The 23,770-nt window shown below is 38.4% G+C and overlaps 1 protein-coding gene across 10 annotated transcripts in view; it reads left to right on the forward strand.

The window, feature by feature from the left end:
- The window catches only part of FRY (FRY microtubule binding protein), a 198,884-nt gene that overhangs the window by 39,512 nt on the left and 135,602 nt on the right, over nucleotides 1-23,770 (forward strand). The window contains exon 1 of one of the 10 annotated variants that reach the window (XM_019286319.3): nucleotides 22,104-22,179. The exons of the other annotated variants lie outside the window; for them this stretch is intronic. Within the exon in view, the coding sequence (XP_019141864.3) occupies nucleotides 22,119-22,179 (61 nt within the window). The 5' untranslated portion in view covers nucleotides 22,104-22,118. Of the gene's footprint in view, nucleotides 1-22,103; nucleotides 22,180-23,770 lie in introns of those variants that run through there. 10 annotated transcript variants of the gene reach the window in all.

Genomic DNA, 23,770 nt, shown 5'->3' on the forward strand with positions numbered 1-23,770 from the left:
AAACAAACGATTTGATAATAAGACAGTAGGGAGTTCAAAAAAGCTAGGGCTTTCTTCAGCTCTGCTATGTGATGGGTGGAGCAGAGGAAAACACTTCCCTTGCTTGAGAAACTGCTGGGAAGCCTGCACATGCATGCATGGGAGCATGTTTTTCAGAGAATAGGTGCTGTGTCTGCACACCCAAGACCAGAAGTAAGCCGTGAGTTATGCTGGGGCATTTACATAGCAGCAAGAGGTCTAACATACAATTTTAAAAGAAAAATAACTTTGGTTCCTACAATATGTATTTTGCTGCAATGTCAACAGTGTAGAGGTGCTGTCCATCTATGTTTCTGCAAACTGGCACATTAAAACATCAGTTTAAACTGCATTTATCCTTCCCAGGCTTTTTAGTCCCACCAAAACCAGGTCTTTCCATTTATTTGTGTTTTGGCTTACACATTAGAACATTAGCATTTTCTGGCAGATTGCCATCCATATCTGTTGCCCAAACCATGAGATATACTGCCTGGGATGACAGTTTTCTCTGACTTTGCTGTCTAAGGTGTTTAACAAACTAGCATTCTTGACATGCCAGGCAGGATTTCAGTTCAGTGTCACACAGCACTCACTGAGGTGTTCACCTAGCATGCTGTTGCATTTGCATGTTCATCAGCCGGCTAAGGAGGCAGGTAATTGGTGGGTGATGGGGTCAGTTCATTTTAACTGGTGCAGTCAGGGTGATCCAGTCAGATACAGTCCCTGGTGTGTTCCCAGTGAGCCTGCGCTCTTCTTCCTGGAGGATAAAAAAGCCAAGTCACAGTCTGGCCTTCGTATTATCCCATCAAACTGAGATCTCAAAATACTCCTTTGTGCAGTTCCCAAGACAGACTTTTGCTGTGCACGTGTCCATAAGATACTGTGCACATCGTGCTGTCTGGAAGATATTCCTGTATTATGTTGGAGATGGAATCAGAACTGGGATTCTCTGGTTGGAAAATAAGAATAATCTAAGGGGCTTTTTTTACCCATCTCATCTATGTTATGTTTTCCTAAATATTCAAGTGTTTTTGATCAGTGCTGCATTAGTCAATAACTGCATTAATCATTTGCATTACTTCTTTTTGAAAGTACTGCTGAAATGTCTATGCCTGCGCAAGGTGAGTGGTGCTCACTTGGCCCACTGAGGTCAATAAGATGACAAGAATAAAATAGGGCTTACCAAAAGTAGGACAATTGAGAGTCTTTTCCTCAGATTTGTTATGGAAATATTGCAAAATGCATTTTTGTAAATAAACATTTGTAATTGATTCAAGGCATAATACATGAATTCAAATGTTAAGAACTTGAAGTCTGATCTTTCCTTAGATTTTTTTTTTTACTTTTTTGAATGAATCAGATAGACTTATTCTGAATTTAATTTCCAAATGTCTTTTTCAAATTCATAGTTTAAAAAATCTGAACAGAAGTTTTGAAATCAAGCTACAGGAAGCTAGAGTACCATCATTATAAACTGCAGAAATGTCTATAATAAATTCTGCCTTTTGTAGTTCCTAGATCTGATAAGCAATTAAGTTTATTGGAGGAAAGGATTCTGTAGAAGAATCTAAATGGCACAGGTAGATGGCTGACTCGTGCTCTCACAAGTCAGCTCCTGTGTGGTCTTGTAGAAGCTGCATTTCATTGTCTTGCAGTTACGAGAGATAGGTTTTAAGGTTTCTTTCTGTGTAGTGAAATGAAATTGCATATTTTGCATAGAGAATATTATATTTGGCACTTCTTATAGAACAGAGTTATCTGCAGGGCCTGATTTGGTGGATTGCAGTGGTAGTTTATCTACCTTTGGATAGCAAGGGGATTTTCTGCAGACTTGTATTTAATGCAGACTCAGAATAAGGACTTTTCTAGTATCAGGACTTCAGGTCTCTTTCCCATGGCCCGTACTTCCTTGCCTTCTTCCACAGTAGCCGACATCCACATCAAAATCCTCATGTCATCATCTTCTTCACCTTTGTGCTGTACAAAGCCCATTGCTCAGTCCTCCTGCCACACAGTGTTCTCCATCTCTGTGCCCCTGTGTGCCCAATCCCTGTAGCAATGGTTGTCAAAAGCTACTTCTTGTTTACAAGTGGTGGTAACATCAGAGACAGCCCAGGCCTGGGAGCACACAGACACTGACATCAGCTCATGTCCCACAGCACTATGAGTAGGATCTCTGGCTCCTCCACCTCTTGCTGGTCACGTACTGAGCTGAACACTGGGCTAGCATCAAAACAAGTTCTGTGGTCAAAAGAGCATCAGGCATCAGAGACTTTCCAGTGGCCAGCATGAAGCCTGAAGGATTGCTAGCTGCCATGTTCTGTTCTTCTCTTGAAGATAATGTTTCTACCATGTCAGGAAAAGAAATTAATGAAGAGCATTTAGTCATTCATTAAACGAATGTAATACACAAGGCAATAAAATTCAGCCTTTTTACAGAAAATATTCATGAAGTCCTGTGTCGATGAGCAAGAGAAAAGGGAAGGCCGCAGACATTTTCGTAGCTGAAAGTCTCTATTATGTCCAAGTCTGTGATGCACTAGTTTGATCTTCTAGTAAGATTTTATTGTGCACAAGGGTGATAACAGCTGTTTTGCAGGGTTCCCTTATCTGCAGTCAAACACAGACCTGTTTAAGGCTGAATAGCTGAGCACACCATGCTGTCAGACTTCGTGATTTATAGCAAGATACCAATCAAGGAAAGAGGCTCCTTCGTGTTTCTCAGTGCCCACTTAGACAAACACATTCACTGAACAAGGGGAACCTATCCTTCCTTCCGTCTCTCTTGCGCTGGCATCCGTACTCTTGCAGGCCCAAGTAACCTGATTCCAGAAGCTGATGTGCTTCAAACTCACCACGCAGGGAGATCAGTCCTTGCCTGAAGCAGCTGGGGAAGGGACGGGGCCAGCGGCTGCGGTAGGCAGACCGAGAAACTGGGACCCGTGTGTCCTGCTGGCTACTGAGGTCTCATCCTGATACACCTGGGGAGAGCTGGTCCTTCCACAGCCCTGCCTTTGGGGAGCCCTGGGCACAAAGGTTTAGCATCTGCTCGTGTCTTGGCATCTGAGTCTGCCTGGGACAAGGGATGCCATTAATTCAAGCTATTGTGCTACATGAAGGGGATTGATTGCTCTGTCCATTGAGCCTGAAGGGAGGGTGCTTAGTGTGTTCTTCAGCTTTAAGTAGTCTGTGATTGTCAGCAGTAAAGTGTCTTGCTTGATAATGGTGACTGTTATCTCCCAGGAACTTTCTTTGTATTTGTCTGCAGATCTGATCTGTAGGGAAAGGTAGTAAACCACGATGTTTAGGCTGTTTGTGTTCTGTTGGTACCCATTTTAGAACTTGCATTTTGACATGGTTCTTCTCAGAAGTAAGGGAAAATGGAAGTTTTATGACTTTGGAAACCTATGAACTCTTCAAAAAAAGATTTTTTGTTTATTTTGATGTTTGCTACTCTGTTGAGGACATTCCGGAAGTGTTTCTACCATAGTGGGAGGAAAAAAAGGATGAGAAAATCATAAATGCTTTATTTCAAAATTCAGTTGATTTATAGAATGAGCTTCCTTGTCATTAAAAAGTTTGAATTACTGCAGTAAAAATCTACAAATGCTTTGACTGCAATATAGTACATAAATTTTTGTACACTAAATATAAGATGATCTGGAAACTAGGCTTAGATAATTACTGGTAGATATTCCATAAAGGTTCCAATTATTTTAGTTGCAGTAAAAAAAAAGCTGTTCTGTTACACTATTTGTATTCACTTTGAGTGATTAATTTGTGATATCCTTGATTTTATCAAAATACCAGCAGTTTGGTTTTTTCCACTATTGATAATCATTATTCAACAGGATCAGGGAAAGAACTAGCAGTTCTTATGTTTCCTCTACTCCTATAAAATACTCCTGAGTAAGCTGTAGTATCTTTTATTTTTATATGTTTATTTTTGTATGTTTCCATGATAAATTTGGCCTGCAGAATAATTTCATAGAGATAAGTAGCTGAGTTATTTGTGAGTTGGTAATTTTTCAGTCACTGCAGTTACCTAAACTAGATTAGAATCAATTGTTCATGGAAAGAAAATCCCTTCTCCTCAAATACTCTTTCTTCTGAATCATCCAGTCCTTTGTGTAGTGCATTAGCTAAAAGGAATACTAAACATAATGTTCAAACTTCGCAATAGCTGTATCAGTGAGATATTTTAAATTCATGTATGGTTTGTATTTTTAAGAATGTAAATAGAAAGATGTTCAATAGTATGACAAAACATCTGCTGACTGGCTCATCATCCTACTGAGAGCAGGAAACTAGGGGTGACAGTGGAGACGGATTATGACCCATAGTTCAGTTAGGTGGCAGTGAACAGGGGTGGAAAGCAAAGGATACAGGGAAAAGGGAATAAGAGAAACGTCGGGAACTGTAAAACAGGATGAAGAGACACCCTTTTATATATTGTATGCATACCTTAAATGCATGTATACAAATACATGCATTCTGGAAAACACCCAGGAAGAAGTCAAGTGCTACATTCAGTCACAAGTGTCATAGCAGTAGCAAGTTGCGTCTTAACAGCTCACAGAGTTGGAATGATATGATGGATGGATAGATACAAGCTCTAGAGGGAGGACCTGCAGGGAAATAAGGAGTGGAAGTTGCTGTCTTTGTGAAGAAACTCCTTACAGTTATGGAGCTCTTCTCTGGGATGGATGGGTGACTGTGCTGGAGAGTTTGTGTGCCAGGATTGGAACAGATGACTTGAAGTGTTACAGGGTGATGGTGGGAATATGTTACAGGCCATTAATCAGGGTGAGGAAGTGTAGAAAGTCTTCTTTGAACAACTTGAGGAAGTTCATGAATTGTTGATGTTGGTTCACATGAGAGGCTTGAACTTCCTGATGTCTGCTGCAAGTGCAAAATAGTAGGATGCAAGCAGCCAAGATTTCTTGAGCGTATTGGAAGTAACTTCTTGAATTACAATGGACCAAATGGGTGAAGTGCAACTGGGTCTGTTACCCATTAACATGAAAGACCTGACTGGAGCTCAAAATCCTGAGAAGAGTGGGGAAAGAGTGGCCGAGTACAGACCCTGGACTTCAGGAGAGTAGATTTCAGTTTTTGACATTTCAGAAACTATTAGTGGGGATCTCATGAGGGGCAGCTCTAAAAGGCAAAGGAACTCAGGAAAGCTGACAGGTATTTGAGGTCAGCATCTTCCAATAACAATAATGGACTCCCCATGCTTAAGGAAACAAGCAGAAATATGAGGAGACTGGTTTGGCTTACCAGGGACCTCCTGGCTGAGCTCCACTGTGAAAAAGGCAACATATCTGAGGCAGAAGTGTGATTTGGCTACAAAGGAGGAATTTATAGACATTGCTTGGGCATGCAGGGACGGTGCTTGGAAATTCAAAATGCAACTGGAGGTGGGATTTGCAAGGAATATCAAAGCCAAGAAGGAGAGTTACTCTTGCTTCCGTAGTGGTAAAAGGCTGAACAAGGGCAATGTGGACCCATCACTGAATGGGGCAGGGAATTTAGTGACAGTGCACTGAAGTACTGAGCGACACTTCTGCCTCTGTCTTCAGCCAGACAGTCTCTCTGGCCTCTGTCTGCCAGATCCCCTTGATATAGCGCGTCTCAAAGGGGGAAAACAGGACTTGTTCAAGTTCAGAGTTCAGAAGCTCAGACTCTTCTTCGCAGGAACTACTGAGAAGCCTGGCAATTCCTTACACACTTATGATCTTCTGTATATTGCCAATTATAGTCAAATTCAAAACCGAGGGATGGCAGAGTTTTTCTTTTCACAGCAGACAGCAGAGCCTGCTAAAACAAGCTACTGAATGAAACACATCTGAGAAACACTGACTTCCTAGTTTGCTCTCAGCCAAGTAGCAGTAGTTTCACTGAGCTACTGACGGCCACTTGCATCCTCATGTGTGTGAAAGAGAGATCACAAATACAGAGACACCCCCCGAAATATTGGTTTTTGTGCATAGTGTAAGATCACTGATACAACTGGTATTAGAGGTGCCTGAGAGATCTGTCTTTGTCATGTCTCAGGAAAGAGATTCTGGGGCTCTTTTCAGGGCACTGGTTTGAATCTGAGTGTTGTTTTGTAAATACTGTGGGATTGCTATAGTGACAGTATCACGTTTCTCTAGGGAAATACGTTACTGATAAAGAGCTTAATTAGGTGATTGGAGCCTTAGCAGAGAAGTTTCACACATTAAAAAAAAAGGAGGAGGCCCTTTTGAGAGACATGCTATACAATCTTTATTCTGGATACTTTCTATTCTTTCAGAAAGTTGCTGTCATCACATGTAGTGCTAATGAATTCAAGTTAAGAGACTGCTGTGGTTTTTCACTAGTGAGTGAGGGGGTGAGAAATCACAGTTTGTGTATGGCCAGAATGTGAAGATGTTAGATGGATTATATCAGACAAGGACTGATCAACAGAATGCATTAGATCTTGATTTTATTTATAATCGTGAAGTTGCAGATGGTTTTAGTTTTGTTTTGAAAAGCTTGAAAGACTAATTTATATTCCCTGGAATTCTTAAGTAGTACATGGCTCAGCACAGTAGTCTGCCAAAGATATTTTGAAAGACTCCTATAACTACTGGGTGATCATTATGCTGATATTTTTTCCTAATCTCAAGCTATCTATCTCCTCTCTCTCTGTAACTTTGAAGAGTCTCAACTCGTATGTGGAGTAAATTAAACTTCAGAAGATGTCAATTTATAAATTTGTTTGTTCTGATACTGTTTTCCTTGAACAAGTTTTGTTGAACACAATGTACAGAATTATCTTTCTTACTGCATTTCTGATTATTATTTATGAATGCCTTCAAATGTGTGGATTAATTTTGTTTTTTAGTCAGAAGGTTACCTGGATAGAGTTCTCGCTGAAGGTCTTCCTTGAGAAGTTTGCAGAGTAGGTTTCTGCATATACTCACAGCAATGCATTGTTGTATGTTTTCATAATGAGGTTTATTCTTTGCACATTACTGAGATATCAAGTGCTGAAAGTAGTCATTCCCTTGTAACTGGAATTGTTTTAGATAGCTTTCCTGTGGAAGCAGAACTTACTCAGTCTGCCTGCCTCCCTTTTTTTGGACATGTTAACAAAAATCAGAACAATTCAGAGACGGGTAGAATTCTTAAAGATATCTAAGTTTCTACGACTTTGTAAATTGAGGCTGTTAGGTAGTGAAGAGGGAATCTCAGCTGTTGAAGAATGGCTGCATGAGCCTCCCGCCTTCTTAGACTGGAGGAAATCCTTGTTGTGACAGCCTTTGTAAATACACCAGCTGTGAACCAAGCTTCAGTCACACCTTTGAGAGGATTGCACACAGAACTCATAGTGTTGCCTATTTTAAAGTACATTCACAAGATGCAAATTGACATTCATTAGTTCAGGTGCAGGGAAACCGCTGCAAATAACTTGGTTGTAATGGTCTCCATTATAATAATATTCATACAGTGCTTCCCATCTGGAAGCTTTACAGACTTAAATTCTTTCAGCATTATTACCTGAACATGTGAGATTGCTTTATTGCTATTGCTGGGCAAATCAAAACAGAGAAATTAACTGAGAAACACATATCCTGTGTTAGATCTAGAAATGAAGCCCTGTCTTCTGTTTTTGTACTGGAAGAACCTTTTTTTCCTTCACATTCTTGGTAGCCAAGTGACACATTGTAAATTGTGACTCAGCCAGTTAATATATATAATGAGATTTTTAATTGACAGTAAGTAGTAGTTTTCATATGGAAATGTCATTGGATTGCTTTAAATTCCACAGCGTGCATATTTGTTGCTACTGATGTCTTAAATGAGGAGAAAATTACTTAGCTGCATTTCTTTTTCTATGAAGGCAGATGTTTGAAACAAATAACCTCACCCCGCCCTTTATCTCTGCGCTGTCTGAACCAAAGCTAGGTGGATATTTTGATTTTTGTTCTATTGTTCATAGCAGGAAAATGTGACAGATTCATTCCCCATAATACAATGTATGTATTATGTACTGGGATGAGTGTTTGATCAGGAGCATTTCTGATTCTCTGGGAATCAGAAGTTAGAATGTATCACTTTTTGAAATACAGAAGTCATCAAGGTTTGTAGCAAATTAGGCAAAGTCTCAGTGTGTCTGTGGTGAATCTTTAACAAATATGTCATAGAAGAGGAAAATATTTTCAAGGGGAATGTGAAATTAAAAATGTTGATTGTTTTTAATCATTTTTTTGTCATGTATTTAAGCAGTAAGGGATAGGACAGGTAGAAGTGGCTGTTTAGGGCCCTGCAGACTTCCATAGCAACTGAAATTACTGAAATAATTGGAATTATTGTTTTAATGAACTTTTAAAAGTTGTTAATATAGACAGGTTGGAATTTTATTTAAAAAAATAGAAAAAAAATTAATGATTATGTGTGTATATTGCTGCACCTACTTTTTAATGTAAACCCTCTCTTTTCCTGAGCTCTACAGTTTGGGCTAAAACACTTCTAATCTTAATGTCCCTGAAGGTGGATTTTAGAATTTTCTGCAGAAATGGTTCTACCCTCTCTAATAATGAGAAAACAACCCTATTGTTTGTTCGTGTTAAAAATTCTCATGTTGGGAATGGGTGAGGGACAGAGACCTTATGAGCCAACTGCCTCTGTACAGTGATTGCACAAAGAAAGTGAGGGCAGAGGGGAATGAATCTGCAATAAAAGCCCAGGAAAGAGCCTGTGGGAATGAAGGGACAAGAGGCAGGGGAATCATTATAGGGAAGGATGCAGAAGCAGGGGAACTGATACTTCCCAGGCAATGGGAGTGGAAATTGAGAGTGGCTGGTATGAGATGGAACCAAGGACACCCTGGAGGGGGATGAGTGAAGGAATAGGGATGGGAGAAGGGATGGGATGGGGTTAAGAGGACTGGCAGGGTGAGATGAGCAATGTTTAGATGGGCAAACAGTGCATTGGAGTCCAGAACTGGAACAGAGAGCCTGAAATGGGGAAAACACAGCCATGAGGAGACACCAGATTGTAGAGATGGAGTAAGAAGAGAGCAGCTGGGGAGATGGGGGAGGTGAGAGACAGAGAAATCCCCTCCCAAGAGCAGAATGCAGTGCAGGAGACCTGATTTCCATCCTACATCCTTTCTTTATAGCACATCCTTCCAGTGCAGGGTATGCCTTCCTTTGCCTCAGTGCTTGGGGGGACAAAAAGTGTGAAATTTTATCAGATGAGGAGAACAGCAAGTGAGTTGTGCATGCTGTTAAGGTAACTGGGTCAACAGTTGGTTCATTTGGCATCAGATTAATCATACATCCTCTATATTACCTCACTTCTGAAAGCCTGAGTCCAATGAGGTAATGCAGCACAGTGGAAAGCACACAGATGTACAAAGAAATGCCCTTTCAGATTATTATTCTATTTATTATTACTTGTAATGCAGTAGCAGGTAACGTCCTAATGGACTTCTCCTCCAATACAGGAGGTAGTGTCTAAGCTAAGAACAAAAACTAGTCTGTGGTAGCATCTCCCAGGAGAGGGTGTCAGACAGATCTTGGCACTTTTTACAGAGTTCTCAGCTGAATGAAGAAACAAACCAGGTATTTGAGTATTAGGGTGTATTTGAGTGTCACTCAGCATACATTTAAATATAATAGTTTTATGAGCAATGCATTAAAAACTGGCATGAGGCACTGTAAATATTAAAGTATCCTTGTGGATGGTTTGTTACCGCATTAGATTGAGCTAAGCAGTTGTGTACTGCAGGGATGGACTCTAGGCTTTACTTTATCTCCTCATCAGGGATTTGAAAGAAGGTAAATAGCATGTTGTGACGTCTAAGTATACTTATACACGTTGAAATGTACAAGTATAAGCAATGAAAAAAGAGAGAAATAATCAAATGAAATAAGGAATTATTTAGAGTACAATTCTGAAAATTTATTTACCATGTGTATCTGTAAATGTCTTTCAAGATAGAATTTATTTTTAAAACATGAAAAAAACAAGACTGGCTACATGCTTCAACTGCAGTGTAAGGGCCAGCTCTTCACTGGAAGGGGAGAAACAGGATTTCTCACTGCAGCTGCAGTGACAGAAGGTCCATGTATATAAGTAGCTGCTCCTGGGCCAATTCCCAGCTCTGTTTTGCCCAAAGTGGGAATTCCAGGTGACTGACTGTTACAATGGAGCTCTGAGAATGGCATTTACAAGTAAGAGTTTTTCATTTATTTGAGGACAAGCAGTAGTCCTTCAAGGAGTGAAATGGAAGCATCACACTGCTGGCAAGTTAGATATTTATTTAAATTTATCATGTGCTTTGATATTAATAGATACTTAGAAGGACTATCTGCCCAGTATTAATACCACTGTTTCTCGATCACCATAAAGTCTGTTACTAATTTCTGTGGTAATTTTCTTGTTACATTAGGGAATCTATCCCTGCAAGGTAATGAGATGGTTTTTTCAAACTTGCTACCACTGATTTTAATCAAGCATTTTTCTCAATTAAGTACAAAGAGTTGTAAAATGCTTTTAGAACCTCTTGCGTAGCTAGCACACTTACTTACCAAATTTTAACCTTATTGGTAAACTTTCCTAAAACCTGTCTGACTGAGATGTCATGCATTTTAAAGATTACATTTGTATTGTGATGATATCCGTGGGGCATGACTTTGATACAGAATTCTCAGTTTTGTAATATTAAATCCAGAAAAGGCATTTCAAGTTCGTATTGTTTACATTTATTAGGTTGGATATGTTTACCTGCTTTATAAGGAGCAGAGTTTGAAACATTTGACTGGAAGGTTCAAATCTCTACATTATTGTTATAAGTATGTATGTGTGTGTAAATAAAAATAACAAATTATGTCTTTCTATTTAATACAGAAAATGAAGTCATTAAACTTCTTAAACACAAGTGACCAGTGAACGTTAAACTTCATTAAACACAAGTGATCAGTGTGATTAATTACAGTCTTTTTCAATCTCTTTTTTCTGTTTTGAATCATGCAATCATATGCATTTTGGATTGAAATGATAGCTATGATTTTCCATAAACTTTAGAAGAATTGGCACAGTGTCCTGAAAATCTAATAAGTATCTGCATTGATAATTTAAGTAATATATACTGAGCAGCATTTTCGGAAAGCTGAATATTGTCCTAAGGCTTTTTCATGGAAAACTAGAGAGTATTTAACTGTTTACATCAATGGAATTGGAATTAGATTGATTTAATTAAAAAAACAAAACAAAACATAAAGTTTATTTTAAATTTACTGTATTAGTTATTCCAGATGAAGGTTTTTTAAAGGTTGGAGATGGGATTTCAAAACCTTGAAGTTAAATTAAGCATTCAACCCCAAGCTACCACATTCTAGATGAGTTTTTTAGCCATTAAGCTGTTCCATAAAAAGCAGTTACAGCCAAATTGAAAAGCAGAGGAGCTGCTTCTCTCTTCTGCTTTGAACATTTGAAGTGGCCCAACAATGAGAGGTCGCTGTGTGGATGTATCAAAGGCAGTGTTGGCTGTTGTGGGTCCAGTTCTGAGATGCTGCTTTACCCAGTAAATTTACCAGCAAAATTTCCCCAGATTTACCCAAGTGATTTATCATTTCAGTCATTTTTTTTTTGGTTTCTGTTCCACAGGCTGATTTTAAGCACTCAACTTCCCAGTTGATGAGCCCTGAGCGAAAGTGTCCTGGAAATGCCACGTCCCCACAAAGGCGATGGTTGGCTGAGAGGATGGGGAAAATATCTGTGTGTCTACAGAGAGAAGTGTCAATGCTGGTGTTTAAATTCTTAATATGTTAGCAGCCTTATGTACCATTTCAGGTGCATGAGGTTCATATTTCTTATAGTTTTGTACATACTTTCTTACTTACAAAGGCGTTCATTATCATTGGGTTGCCATGGAGTACTGATCACGTGGATCTGGGAATAATAACCCATTATGCTAATATAGCTTGTCATTGTTTTTGATGCGAAGTGATGTCCCATAACAACATCTGATGCTTGTAACTAATGGAATTTATTGTAAGATCACAGTTCATGGAACACTGTTGGCAAAATTGCCTGCACTCTTCGCTTTGAATTCTCTGATTACATACCTATTACCAAAACCATTTGTGCATTTTTTAGGTCAGTATTCTCCTGGTTTTAATGTCTTTCTGCAGTGAGAATCGGGGATTTCTAACAGAACAATTCTGGCCTGTTTGCTTAATGCTAGAATTACGTGTTTTTCTTCTGAGCTCTCCTGACCCTTTTGGAGCCACAACTTTGTTACAAAGTTCCCTTTGGGGTGGAGGCCGGACAATTGACTGGGTTTGGTGAAGTTCTTAGGTGCCACAAGGAAAGAATGAAAATAATTATGTCCAATAATTAGAATACAAGATTCTGTAATACATATGGCATTACCATATCCTTTCTTAATATACTAATTTCTTAAGCCATTTTATTTCAGACTGTGCTACTGTACAAGAAAGCCTTGGATCTTTGTATTTATGGGGCTTAATTCTGTAGCAGATGACCAGGCATTTGTTGGTGATCTGTAACATGCACTATAGCCTTTTCCAGATTCTCAGGACAGTCTGCCTTCATGTGCAAGTCAACATAACTTTCAATAAGCATTTCAGCTGTGGTTCTTCTCTGCTCCTCAAGCACTCAGACAGTGAAAGGTGACTTTCCTGGAGCACATCACTGCACTTTCAGAGCGCTTCACTTTTCTGTATAAGCATTCTCTTAAGGCAAACCACTGGTGTGTGTGGTTATCACTTTTACTTATGAAGCATATTTATAAATTATTCAGGCAGTGTACTCTTCCTTTAAAACATTAAAACCAACTCATCCCAATAAGTTGCCTTCACTTTTATGTTCTCTTGAAGTATTTTCTACAAAAAAACCCCCTTAAAATCAGTCTCTGTTTTGGCAAAGCATGTTCAGCAATCAAACCATCAGAGCAGGAGAACATTACATATATCACAAAGATACTCTGATCATACAATATATATTTGTACCTGGATGTACAAAGAGAAATCAAGTACTGATAGGAATTCAGACTTCTACCTCTTGATATTATCAAGATTAGAGAAAGGAGAATCCTTCTTGCAACATCTGTATCTTAGTTTTACCAATGAGAGATTGTTCTCAGAACTATGTTTTCTACTAATATATTCAACAAGTCATAAATTATACAACCAGAAAAAACATTGTGTCATCCAATCTGTGCTCTTCATAGAACAGGCTTTATGGCTTCTCTGAATTAATTTCTCTTTGAGACAAAGCACATCTTAAAAAAAAAAAACCTTAATTTAAAATTTCCAGTAATGGAAGAATCAGCACCAGACTTAATAGCATTCTGGCAGTTAATTTTGCTCCCTTTGTGTTTAACTTATTTAATGCATTTGTCTAGTCTAAAATTCTGGACATTGGATGTTACTGAACAAAAAGCTGTCTCTTAGCAAATTTCTGTTCCCGATATTCATGTTTAATGGGCGTGGAAATCATCTCACCTAACTTTCAGGCATCATTAGTGTTTATATTTTACATCTTACACAATCAAGACTGGTTTTCCTGATAGCCAGTGAAGAGGTGCAGGGGTACAGTTCAGATGGGCTGCTTTAGACATGTTTATTGTAATGAATCACAGCTTGGACGTGCCTGAGTGCTTGTGTTGTCTAAAAAAGGCATTTGGGGGCAAGAGGCTCCATGAAATGTATTTTGCAGATAGGTGCCATCATAGGAACAATAAGTGCAAATTCCTGCCGTTAGAGGATAACTTTCTGTGTAACTTTCTCATGGTCAAATTAAATTAAATTTAAGGCAACTTTTGCACTCATGAGTTACAGTTGCCTTTTCCGAATGTCCTCTAGTTCACCAGCATCTTTTTTCAAGCTGCTGACACCAGAACAGGACTGAGCATCCAGCAGTGGTTGCAGAGCCATTGACAGTGAAGCAGTAGAGCTTTCCTGCTTTTGCTTTTTTTCGTACTGCTTGAAAAGGCTCTTCATAGCTCTTCAGGTCACAAGAATAGCAGCCTGTTTTCAACACATTAGTCATCCTGGTCTCGGGCCTTTTTTCATCATCAGTGTTTCCCAGGAAGAGAAAGCCTTATTCTGTCTGTGCAGCCTTGTTTCTGGCTATGCAATCCTCCATAGGTTAGAATTAATATCTCGTGTATTATTCGCTTGTATTTAAGTTTCAAATGCTATTCAAACAGAGTAGAAGGACTTTTTTTTGCTATTTTTTCTATCTATCACTCTTAATTTCAGTTTTGCCTGTAAACTTTCAAAAAAAGTTTTTTTTTTATGTCGTTAACAGTAAGGATAAATAGTATAGAACCAAGAACTGGTCTCTGTACCTCCACTAGAAGTACATTCATTGCAGTATGATTCTTCCTTAATCCACAGATGTTACCTATCTTTTAATCTGTATTTGTTGTGAACATTGATTTTAGAGTTTGGTAAAATACCAATCCAATTGCCAAGCAAAAATGTAAGACTACACTTTCAGCCTTGTTAACCAAATTTATAATCTCATAGAAAGATATAGTTAATTTAATAAAATTTATTTTCCATAAACCTATGATTTTTGCATTGTATTATCATACTTTGGTTCATTATTAGTCAAATGCAGCCACTCCAGGATGAGTATCAGGCCAGCTGTGCTGTGATTGCCTGGATTGCCCTTGCTGACACTTGAGAAAATCTGATACAACCTTAGTTTTGTCCCAGCCCTCAGGAATAGTGAATTTCCCTTCGAATATACTATAAAAAGTATCTTTTTATTATTCTAAGATTTGTTTAGGCTCTTTGGTTTTTCTAATGAATTACTCTGTTTTTGCAGGGTTTAAGCTGTTTATTTGAAAAATTCAGTGTGAACCCTAGGATTCTTTCTTTATTTTGGTAATTAAATTACACCAAGTTCATCTCAATAGGTGCCCATTCCTCTCCAAATTTAATAACATATTTCTGGCATTCCAAAACATTTAGACATTTCAATACATGGCAGAAGTTTTCTGTCATGGCCCACCAGCATGAGAGCAATGTCCTGTCCATGTTGTATTTGGTATTTGCTACTGACTGCTCATGCAGAAGGTCCCTTGGACAGCAACTAAATTTCATGCACTCCACTCAGTGTTCAAGTGAAAGTTTTTCAGTGGGCAGCTGCACTCAAACTAAATTTTCACAAACCTTCACTGAGCTCATGTGGATGATAAAAGGAATTATCTTGTATTTCAGTCACCACAGAAAGTATTTTTGTCCTGGAGTTGCAGTCTACCAAAGCAGCAAACATTTGCATTTGCATTTAGGTTTGTGGCTAAGAAGCAAATGAACCCACTTTCAAAGAATTGTTAATGTAATGTAATAAAGCATTTTTAGATACTATGGCATCGTAATGGTCTGTGGCTGATAAAAGACAGCTGTAAGCAAAGAGGCCGAATAGCATTTAATATGGAAGATAGACAGTGTTATGAGTGTGCTGCTGCAGCCAGTATTAAGTAATGACAGTGGTTCGATCAGATGTAGAGTAGGGGATTGATAAATATTAATCCAGACTTTGGCTGCAGAATTTTTTCTTTCATTTTTCTTTGTATAGGTGTTACTTTGTGTGCTCCACTGTAGAGGGAAACATGATTGATGTATCTCTTGTGTTAGTCTTTATTCACAGAAATCCCTCCTGTGGTGTCATCACAGAAGGCTTCACAAAATTTTATGAAAGCCTTCTTGGTGTGTGAAGGTTTAACTTGCCAGTCCACAGATCCAGGCTGTGGCTTGGTTTACTGCTGGTGTTGTGCCATTTTCCACCCACACAAGCAAGGGCAGGAATTCTAGCCAGCAGCAGCTAAAATGCACAACAGTGCATTTTAATCCATACAAGGTGTTCTTGAAGAGTCTACAGGTTTAAGAGTGAGAGTCATCACTAATAACTTTGGGATGTATATCTTTGTTGTCAGTTCTCTTTCAGAAATCACTGAATGAGTGATAGGCACCTCTAGAAAGTGATTTATTCTGTTTTAAGGTAAGAATCTAAGAAGGGTTTGATGGATCACCTAGAAATGTCGGTCACAATTTACCCAGAGCCTGGATGGCTAGATTAAGTTTGATATTTGGTCTGTAGGTGGCTAAATTTGTAACTTTCCCTGACAGACACCCATAGAGTAGATCAGGTGCACCAGAAGATGAGGTCAAGAAGGCAAGTACAATTTTAAGATTTTCCTTAGTAGTACTACGCTTTGAAACATAACTAGACTTTGAAACATAACTAGGCATCTTTATTCTGGCATGAAATGAGCAAAGCTCTAGGAAACCCACTCTTAGATGTTGAACAGTGTTATGTCACTAGAACTACAAGCTGTTTCTTTTTGTATATTGGTAATAAAGTACTGCTTGTTTGCATGAGTGCATCACAACACACTCAGGTTTTCATACATATGTGTACATTGCACAGAAGACACGTCATCCACATGCAATATGCTGTTTCCATTCCAGTGAAAGACAAGAGTTTTTAACAGCATGATCCAACATGTCAGGAGTTTGGAAGAGCAAGTGTGAACAAACAGACAACAAAAATTCAGGGATGGTTCCAGTTCAAACATCTGAGGTAGCTGTTGAAATTGGAATAGGACTCAGCTGCAAGCATTTAAAATGTCTCTCTCTAGTAAAAAATAAACAATTTAAATATCTTTTCAAAATTCCATCTTACACAGACTTACAGTTGTATTGCAAAACATTTAAGTAGAAAAGGAAAAGTATATTGTCACAAAGAGAAAATGTATGGATGTCATGGTTTAAAGCCAGCTGGCAACTAAGCACCACAAGGCCACTGGCTCACTCCCATGGGCAGGCAGGTGTTCAGCCATCCCCAGGAAAGCTAGCTCTCCATTACGCCTTGCAGTAACTGGGGCAGACAGACACTGTAACTCTGAATGACCCCTCTTTCTCCTTCCCCCAGCTTTATAAGCTGAGCATGACACCACATGGTCTGGGATCTCCCTTTGGTCAGCTGGGGTCAGCCGTGCCAGCTGTGTTCCCTCCCAACTCCATGTGCACCTCCAGCCCATTGCTGGCAGGGTGAGAAGCAGCGAAGGCCTTTGGCTCTGTGTAAGCCCTGTTCAGCAGTAACTGAAAAATCCCTGTATTATCAATGCTGTTTACAGCACAAATCCAAAACACAGCCCCATACCAGCTGCCGTGGAGAAAATTAACTCTACCCCGACCAAAATCAGCACAGCAGTAAACGAAGATATAGGTCACATCCTCCCTGCTTGTTAGCGGTCCCTCTTCTGGAAGTAACTATTCCTTCTCTTTTGGGCTCTTTAAGCCTTGTACTTCCTAGGCCCTTTTCCAAGTTCCCTAAAAATAATTCTTCTGCTAACACCCATCAACCACAAAATTACAGGAGTGTCTTCATCTCCCTGTCTCTGAAAAGGAAAGCAAATGCAACAAAATGTCTGTCTAAAATTCTTATAGGAAGCTATTTTCTGATCCAATAAAACCAAAGTGGAGCTTAGCCTTTTTGCCCTAGTACCTGAAAAAAAATGTAGAAGAAGATTATGAATGTCTTTATTTAAAATAAAATGGCTTTTAAGCTCTATTGGAGCCCAAAGAAATTCTGGTGTAGTTTCAGAAATAAACCTTGTCTCTGTTTTAATTTTTGTTTAAAAAAACCCCAACAATTATTCATCTGAAAATATCTTTTCACCCTTCTTTGGAGTTTTTTCTTTTGGAATAACTGGAAAAGGTAAAAAGTTATGTAGAAAAGATACCAAGATCTTTGAAATCTTTTGAAAGTATATTGTTAATCTCAAGTCAGCCTTCAAAGAGGCATCGTGTCATTACCATATAAAACACAGGAACTGAGAAGTATTTTTGTTTGATTTGGATCCCATCAGAAGCAACAAAGATGCTTCCTTTAGTGAGAAGTTACCCCTAAATAAAACACTCAAATGTGAAAACTGTTTTAGATTTTCCACAAGATTTTCCATGCCATCTAGCTTTTTCAGTCTTTAATCTCATAATTACCAAGCAAATTCTATAACTGGTACAGTTAAAAATCTTTATGTTGCATGCCTGTATTCCCACATATCTTCAGCACATATCTTCAGCACATGGTATATGTAAACAAGAAAATAATGATTTAGAGAAAAAGAAGCAGGAAAGTAAATGGTGAGCAAAAAGAATGGGAGGGAAGAAGAATTGCTTTCCTGCCTCACTCACATCTTGCAAGGATCTGAGATAAGAACCTAGAACAGCTGCTCAACCCCTGACCTGCCACTTAGGAGAAGGAGGGAGGGAAAGGCTACATCTTACAGGATCATAGTTACTAGGAGCTTAGCCAAGTCAGTGAAAAGGCCTTTAAAAGAAATCAAGGGACACATATGACAGGGTTTCCTGTTTGTTTATTTGTTTTGGCAATCATCGTTCTTGAATCCTCTGCATATGCAAGGGGAGAAAATGTGTTCCACTCACTGCTTTCCTCTACAGGCTCTCACATCAATTACCGCTCTCTTGCAGAGAATTGCAGTGCTCCTCTGAGGATTACAAAGCTTAACATTTACCTACCAACAGCTGGGATGTGAGGGCCAGAAGGTTGCTAGTGGCTAATAAGGCCAAAACAACAGTTTTAGCTTTTCCAAGGTTCTAGGTTGAACAAGATCCTTGGCTTCAAAGCGAACAGGCACTTCACCACATCCATCTCCAGTAAGACCTATCTGTATGTTACAGTCATGTAGGGACTAATGTTTCCCGGAGTTTGGGCAAAGGTGTCTCTATTAAACTGATTATTTTCTGGTGGGATCCGTCGCAGAAGATGGCAGCTTCATAAGCATCTCTGAGTGGAATGAACATATGAACTCTTTGTAGACGTGCAGAGAAGAGCATTCCCCACAAGTGATATTTTAGCACCCATAAGGCCTACTGATTGGCCATATATTTATTTTCATGGATGCTGCATTTTGTTTCTATCCTGCAGAGGATTGGATCTGATTGTTAAAAATTTACCTCATCTGGGACATGTTCTTAGGCTCCATTCTGCAAATCATTGTCCACCCTTGGATTCAGGGGAGGGCTGAATGAGTTTGCTATGAAGAGTTAGCCTTATGTCCCAAAATGTTCAGTCTCACTGAGGATATCATATGGTCTGTTTTAGGCATGTGTTTGTATAAGATACTGAAAATAAATTGAATGGCTAACGTGTGCACGTGCATACACACACAACGCTCATGCCTCCTTTTCCTTGGGTAGAGTAGTTGGGTTGGCCAAAGCTTACACTTTATTGGCCATTTTGCCACTTCTTAGTGGATGCACTAATTAATTTGTCTCCTGTTTTCTGTCTTTGCTGTTCCTTGAGTTCACATGAAATTTGTATTCTCCTATTATGCTAAAAGGAATAGGAAGTTTACAAGTCTGCAGGATTTGGAAGTGTCTTTTGTAGTTCCACAAATACTGTGAAAAGAGTGGAATACGTATATCTAAACCTGGCAACAGCATTTTTTCACTATATACTCAGACAGAAATAATTTAAAATGTTGGTCTTATCTTGGGTAAATCGGTAACCAAGTCCTGGAGTGCCTTTATCATGGAAGGTATCTTCTTCCTTTCTCTTCCCGTGCCAGTTTACACAAATTACTCTCCTGAGGCATGTCTCTTTAAAGAAATTAAGGAACCTGAAATGTATAAATTAGCCTTTTCTCTCTTATAGTTTCAGCATAATCAAGTATTTGAGGATATCCATTTTGGAGAGCTTAGGTCATCTCAAGATGATTTTTGGATATTCTCCCAAGTCTATTCCCTTTAGACTTATTTTCTGAATGAGCTGTTTTGCTCCAGAATCTTGAACTTCTTTTCTACTTTTCCCCACTGATCTCACTGTCTCTTCTCTATTTTATCTTCTAGACTAGATAGTATTTCCTCTGGCACAGGAATTTCCAGACTTTTATTTTGCATGCAACTGTTTGGGTTTTATCTTTGTTTCATTGCAGACCATCTGTCTAGTTGGTCAACCAAAGAAACTCTTCCTGAAGATTTCTGTATTTGCATTAAATAGGCTTTTGAAAGTCAGCATGAGTTGGGATAGTTTTATGTCATGTTCTTGTCAAGACAGCTGCACAAAATGACTGATTGTCTTCTCCAATAGTTGCCTGAACAGTTTTAGATAGTCTTCAGAGTCTGGAGTTTTAGAATACACGTTTACTGAGATTTCCAATTTTGGAGACAACCTTGTTCTACTAAGAGGGAAAATATGTTTGAGATTTTTTTCATATAGACTTTCTTATATATTCTTATTATCTGTATGTGCCTGTACCTAATGTCTGTGTCTACGTACAGCTGTCAGTGAGGGAATTTTTCACTGAAAAAAATTCCCTTACCTTGAGGGAAATGATCCTTCACAGGGACTCAATTTCATGTAATATGAATATTTGTCTATGTGTTTTTTACTGCTTATTTTACATCGTTTATTAAAATAGAGGAAGCTTTGAAGCAGTATGTTCCAGTAAGTGTAGTTTCAAAGCTCTGCAGTCGATACTCTCTGCCTGGGACATGTGTATGCAAAGGGTTATTACACATCTCTCCATCCCTGGACCAGTGCAGGCCAGCCTTACTGCAGCTGGAAGTGTAATTTATTTCCACTACTAGAGAAGGAAACTGGATCTGCAGAGCTGTTGCTTATGGTAGATTTGTACAGCAGCTTTTATGGACCTTAGAAATCACTACAGGCCATAAATTTGCGGTTTCTTACATTCATTTTAATAATTAGTTTACTATATTTATGTAAGCATGCAGTTGAGAACAGTGTCATTACATTGCATTGTAACCCCTATGAAGAGTAAGGCCAAGACCAGTACCACCATAATTTACACTTTTACTTTCCAGATAGTCTGGATGTGGGACTTGGTGTCCACTGAATTCTTCCTGGTCTTTCATTTTTTACTGTAAGTCCTCCTAAGAAAGAGTCAGAAACACAAAAAAGAGCAGACATTAGTAGCATTGATTGCTTGTTGTAAAGTCCTGTACTTCAAATAAGTTTATTTTCTATCATAGATATTTCAAGTCATTAGTACTATGTTTTATTGGTTAACTCTATACCTTTATGGTTATTTTTTCTTGAAACATGCAAATTAATTATGAAAATAATGTTTACATTAAATAGTCCTATTACTGCATCTTACTAATATGCTGGACTAACATTTTTCTTGGGAATCATACAGTTCATTTTACCAAGATAAGAATGGATCTGCTAGACCTTAGTATGTTTCTTTCAGCAAAAGCTCCCTTTTTTTATTCTCTATCAAGCTTGAATTAATTGGGAATGTTCTCCTTCAAAAGGTGAAAAAGCAACCTTTTGTGGTGCATTAACCATATCCTTGTAAATTAAATTCTTCATGCTTTATTTAATAATGTCTTTTTCACTTTCTTTTTAATGTTATAATTGCTATTTTAAAACAAAGCAAATTTTCTCAAGAGTTATTGCAGCAGATGTACGGTTATTCTTAAGGATATGTGGTTTCTCACTGATTCTTGGCACGGGAAAAGAAGAGATACTGGGTTGGTTTAATCGAAAGGAATTTAGACTCTATGTACTTTTGGCCAAAAGACTTTAGTTACAAAACAAAACCCATCCTGTGTTGTCTCTGTGCTTTGCATTTCTATACTAATTGCTTTCAGCTTGGATTGTATGATAATACATGTGTTTGATATGTGTGGTTTGTTTGTGTCGAACTCCATTATCCTGTCTCATGTTCTTGGAGTGCCTGAAGTAGTTTCACTAATCTGTCAGCATAGTATGTACTTCTGGATAAATATAGACATGCAGCCACTCTGTGAGTGGTCATCATCATATGCTGAAGCTAAAAATTACCCCTTTGGTTATGGAAAGGCTGAGCTGATCCGCAGGCCTGCTCTAGCTCACACATTGCAGTTCTTCAGCATTTGTCTATTGAAAAGCAATGCCAAGAAACTGAAGGAAATGTCTTCCTCACAAGCAGTGGGGAAGTGTGAAACAGGATTATGAAACAACTAATTTATTGTTCAATTTTAGTTAGAAAAGAATTCTAACTTTTCTGACTGAAGGAGGGGAACATTTCAGGTATTCACAGGCTCATGGATATTACAGTAGCATGTTGGAGAAAATCCAGCGTGATCAGCTTTATAAAGGGTCTCGGTAGGTATGAAAATACTGCAGATAGATGTTTGTGTTTGTCTTATTAGTTCGCTCGTTGTTGCTAAAGTGTAAATTTGACACAGTTTACTAAAAAAAAAATGCAACCTCTGTTTTTTCTGCTTAAAGATACTGAAAAGTCAGTAACTCTTTATGGCTGGAGTTATATCCAGTGTAGCAGAGATTCTTGGTTTGTGCATTATGATCATTCAGTTGTTTTGACTCCTCACAGCTTTAGGAAAAATACCTGTAGTGCAGACCATAGCAGGGGCTCTCTTATGATAATTTAATTTGGTACTCATCCCCAGTATCAGCTTTTGACCGTGTGTTGCACTAAAACTGCTGTGCTTTTTTGCAACTGTTTTTCTGATCAGGGAAATGATCAATACATAGAAAATTCTAGCAGTGATTTTATGTCAGGAGGCCTTTCTGTGGCAATAGTATATGCTTGTGAGGACAACCATGGTTGATATTTCAGTGATACTTCCATATTTATTCCTTGTCTTTAATTTTTAAAAAATACATAACATTGAGAAAATAGTATGGTTATAGCCTGTGCTCAATGAAAATACTCTGTAGGATAAGAGTATAATTTGAAATACAGCTTATTGCACATTTAGTAGAAAAATAAGGGTCCGTGTTGGAAACAAGAACATGTGCTTCAGACAGAGTTAAATCCCCAAATGGTACAGACATTTTATAGTTGATCAAGCATGGTTAAACTTTGTTACAGATTTTCATAGGATAGGAGCTTTAAATATGTATACAATTTTCTAAACTTGATCTGTAGATTCTCTGCTCTTGCAGAGTCCTTGGGCATCAGGGTTACCATGCTCTCCTCCCTGTGCATCACCATTCATTCTCCTGGGGAATGAGCTGTTTTTCTCTAGGTAAAGGTTTTAACTTAATGCAGTATTTGTGTGGTGACCAGTACTCTACAATATGTAGATAAATGCTTCTGTGGTCTGTTCTGGTATTTCTCTTTGTATAACATTTATTATTTCAAAAGCAGGCACTAAAAACTAAATTTGTTAAGGAGATCAGTATCTCAAATTGAGTATAACGCCTTCCTTCCACCCACCTCCCTCCAGATCTCTTCTGCATGAACCCATACAAACTATACATGGTGACTTCTCATGTTAAAATTATGCCTTTTATTTAATTTGGGCAGCGTTTCACTGGTGTAGATGGAAAAACTGAGCACATCTTTTTTATTGCTACTTCTAAGACTCACATTATAATGTGTCAGCATAAATGGACCAAGCAGGGATGACTTTAATGCAGCTATTTCCTAATTTTTGAGTCCTTGATTTCCAGTTTTATGTCTCAGAGGCAACTTTTTTTAGTGAATTTTATAGGGCTCTTGGTCAAGGCATAAGAGCTATATTCTGTTAAAGCTCATACATTATTAGTATAGATGTCAGTGATAGTCTTGTCACTGGGCCAGATTTTTGCAATGCAAATATCAAGCATATGCAAATGCTGGAGCTAATGGAGCTGAAAAGATGCCTTAGAAAGCCAAACCTGTATATAATAGTTCATGACCAACTCATGATCAACTCCAGACCCTCAGAGTGTTGGCAATGTTAGCTCT

Source organism: Corvus cornix, chromosome 1 (genome assembly GCF_000738735.6).
Source record: "Corvus cornix cornix isolate S_Up_H32 chromosome 1, ASM73873v5, whole genome shotgun sequence".
Classification (NCBI taxonomy): Eukaryota; Metazoa; Chordata; class Aves; order Passeriformes; family Corvidae; genus Corvus; species Corvus cornix.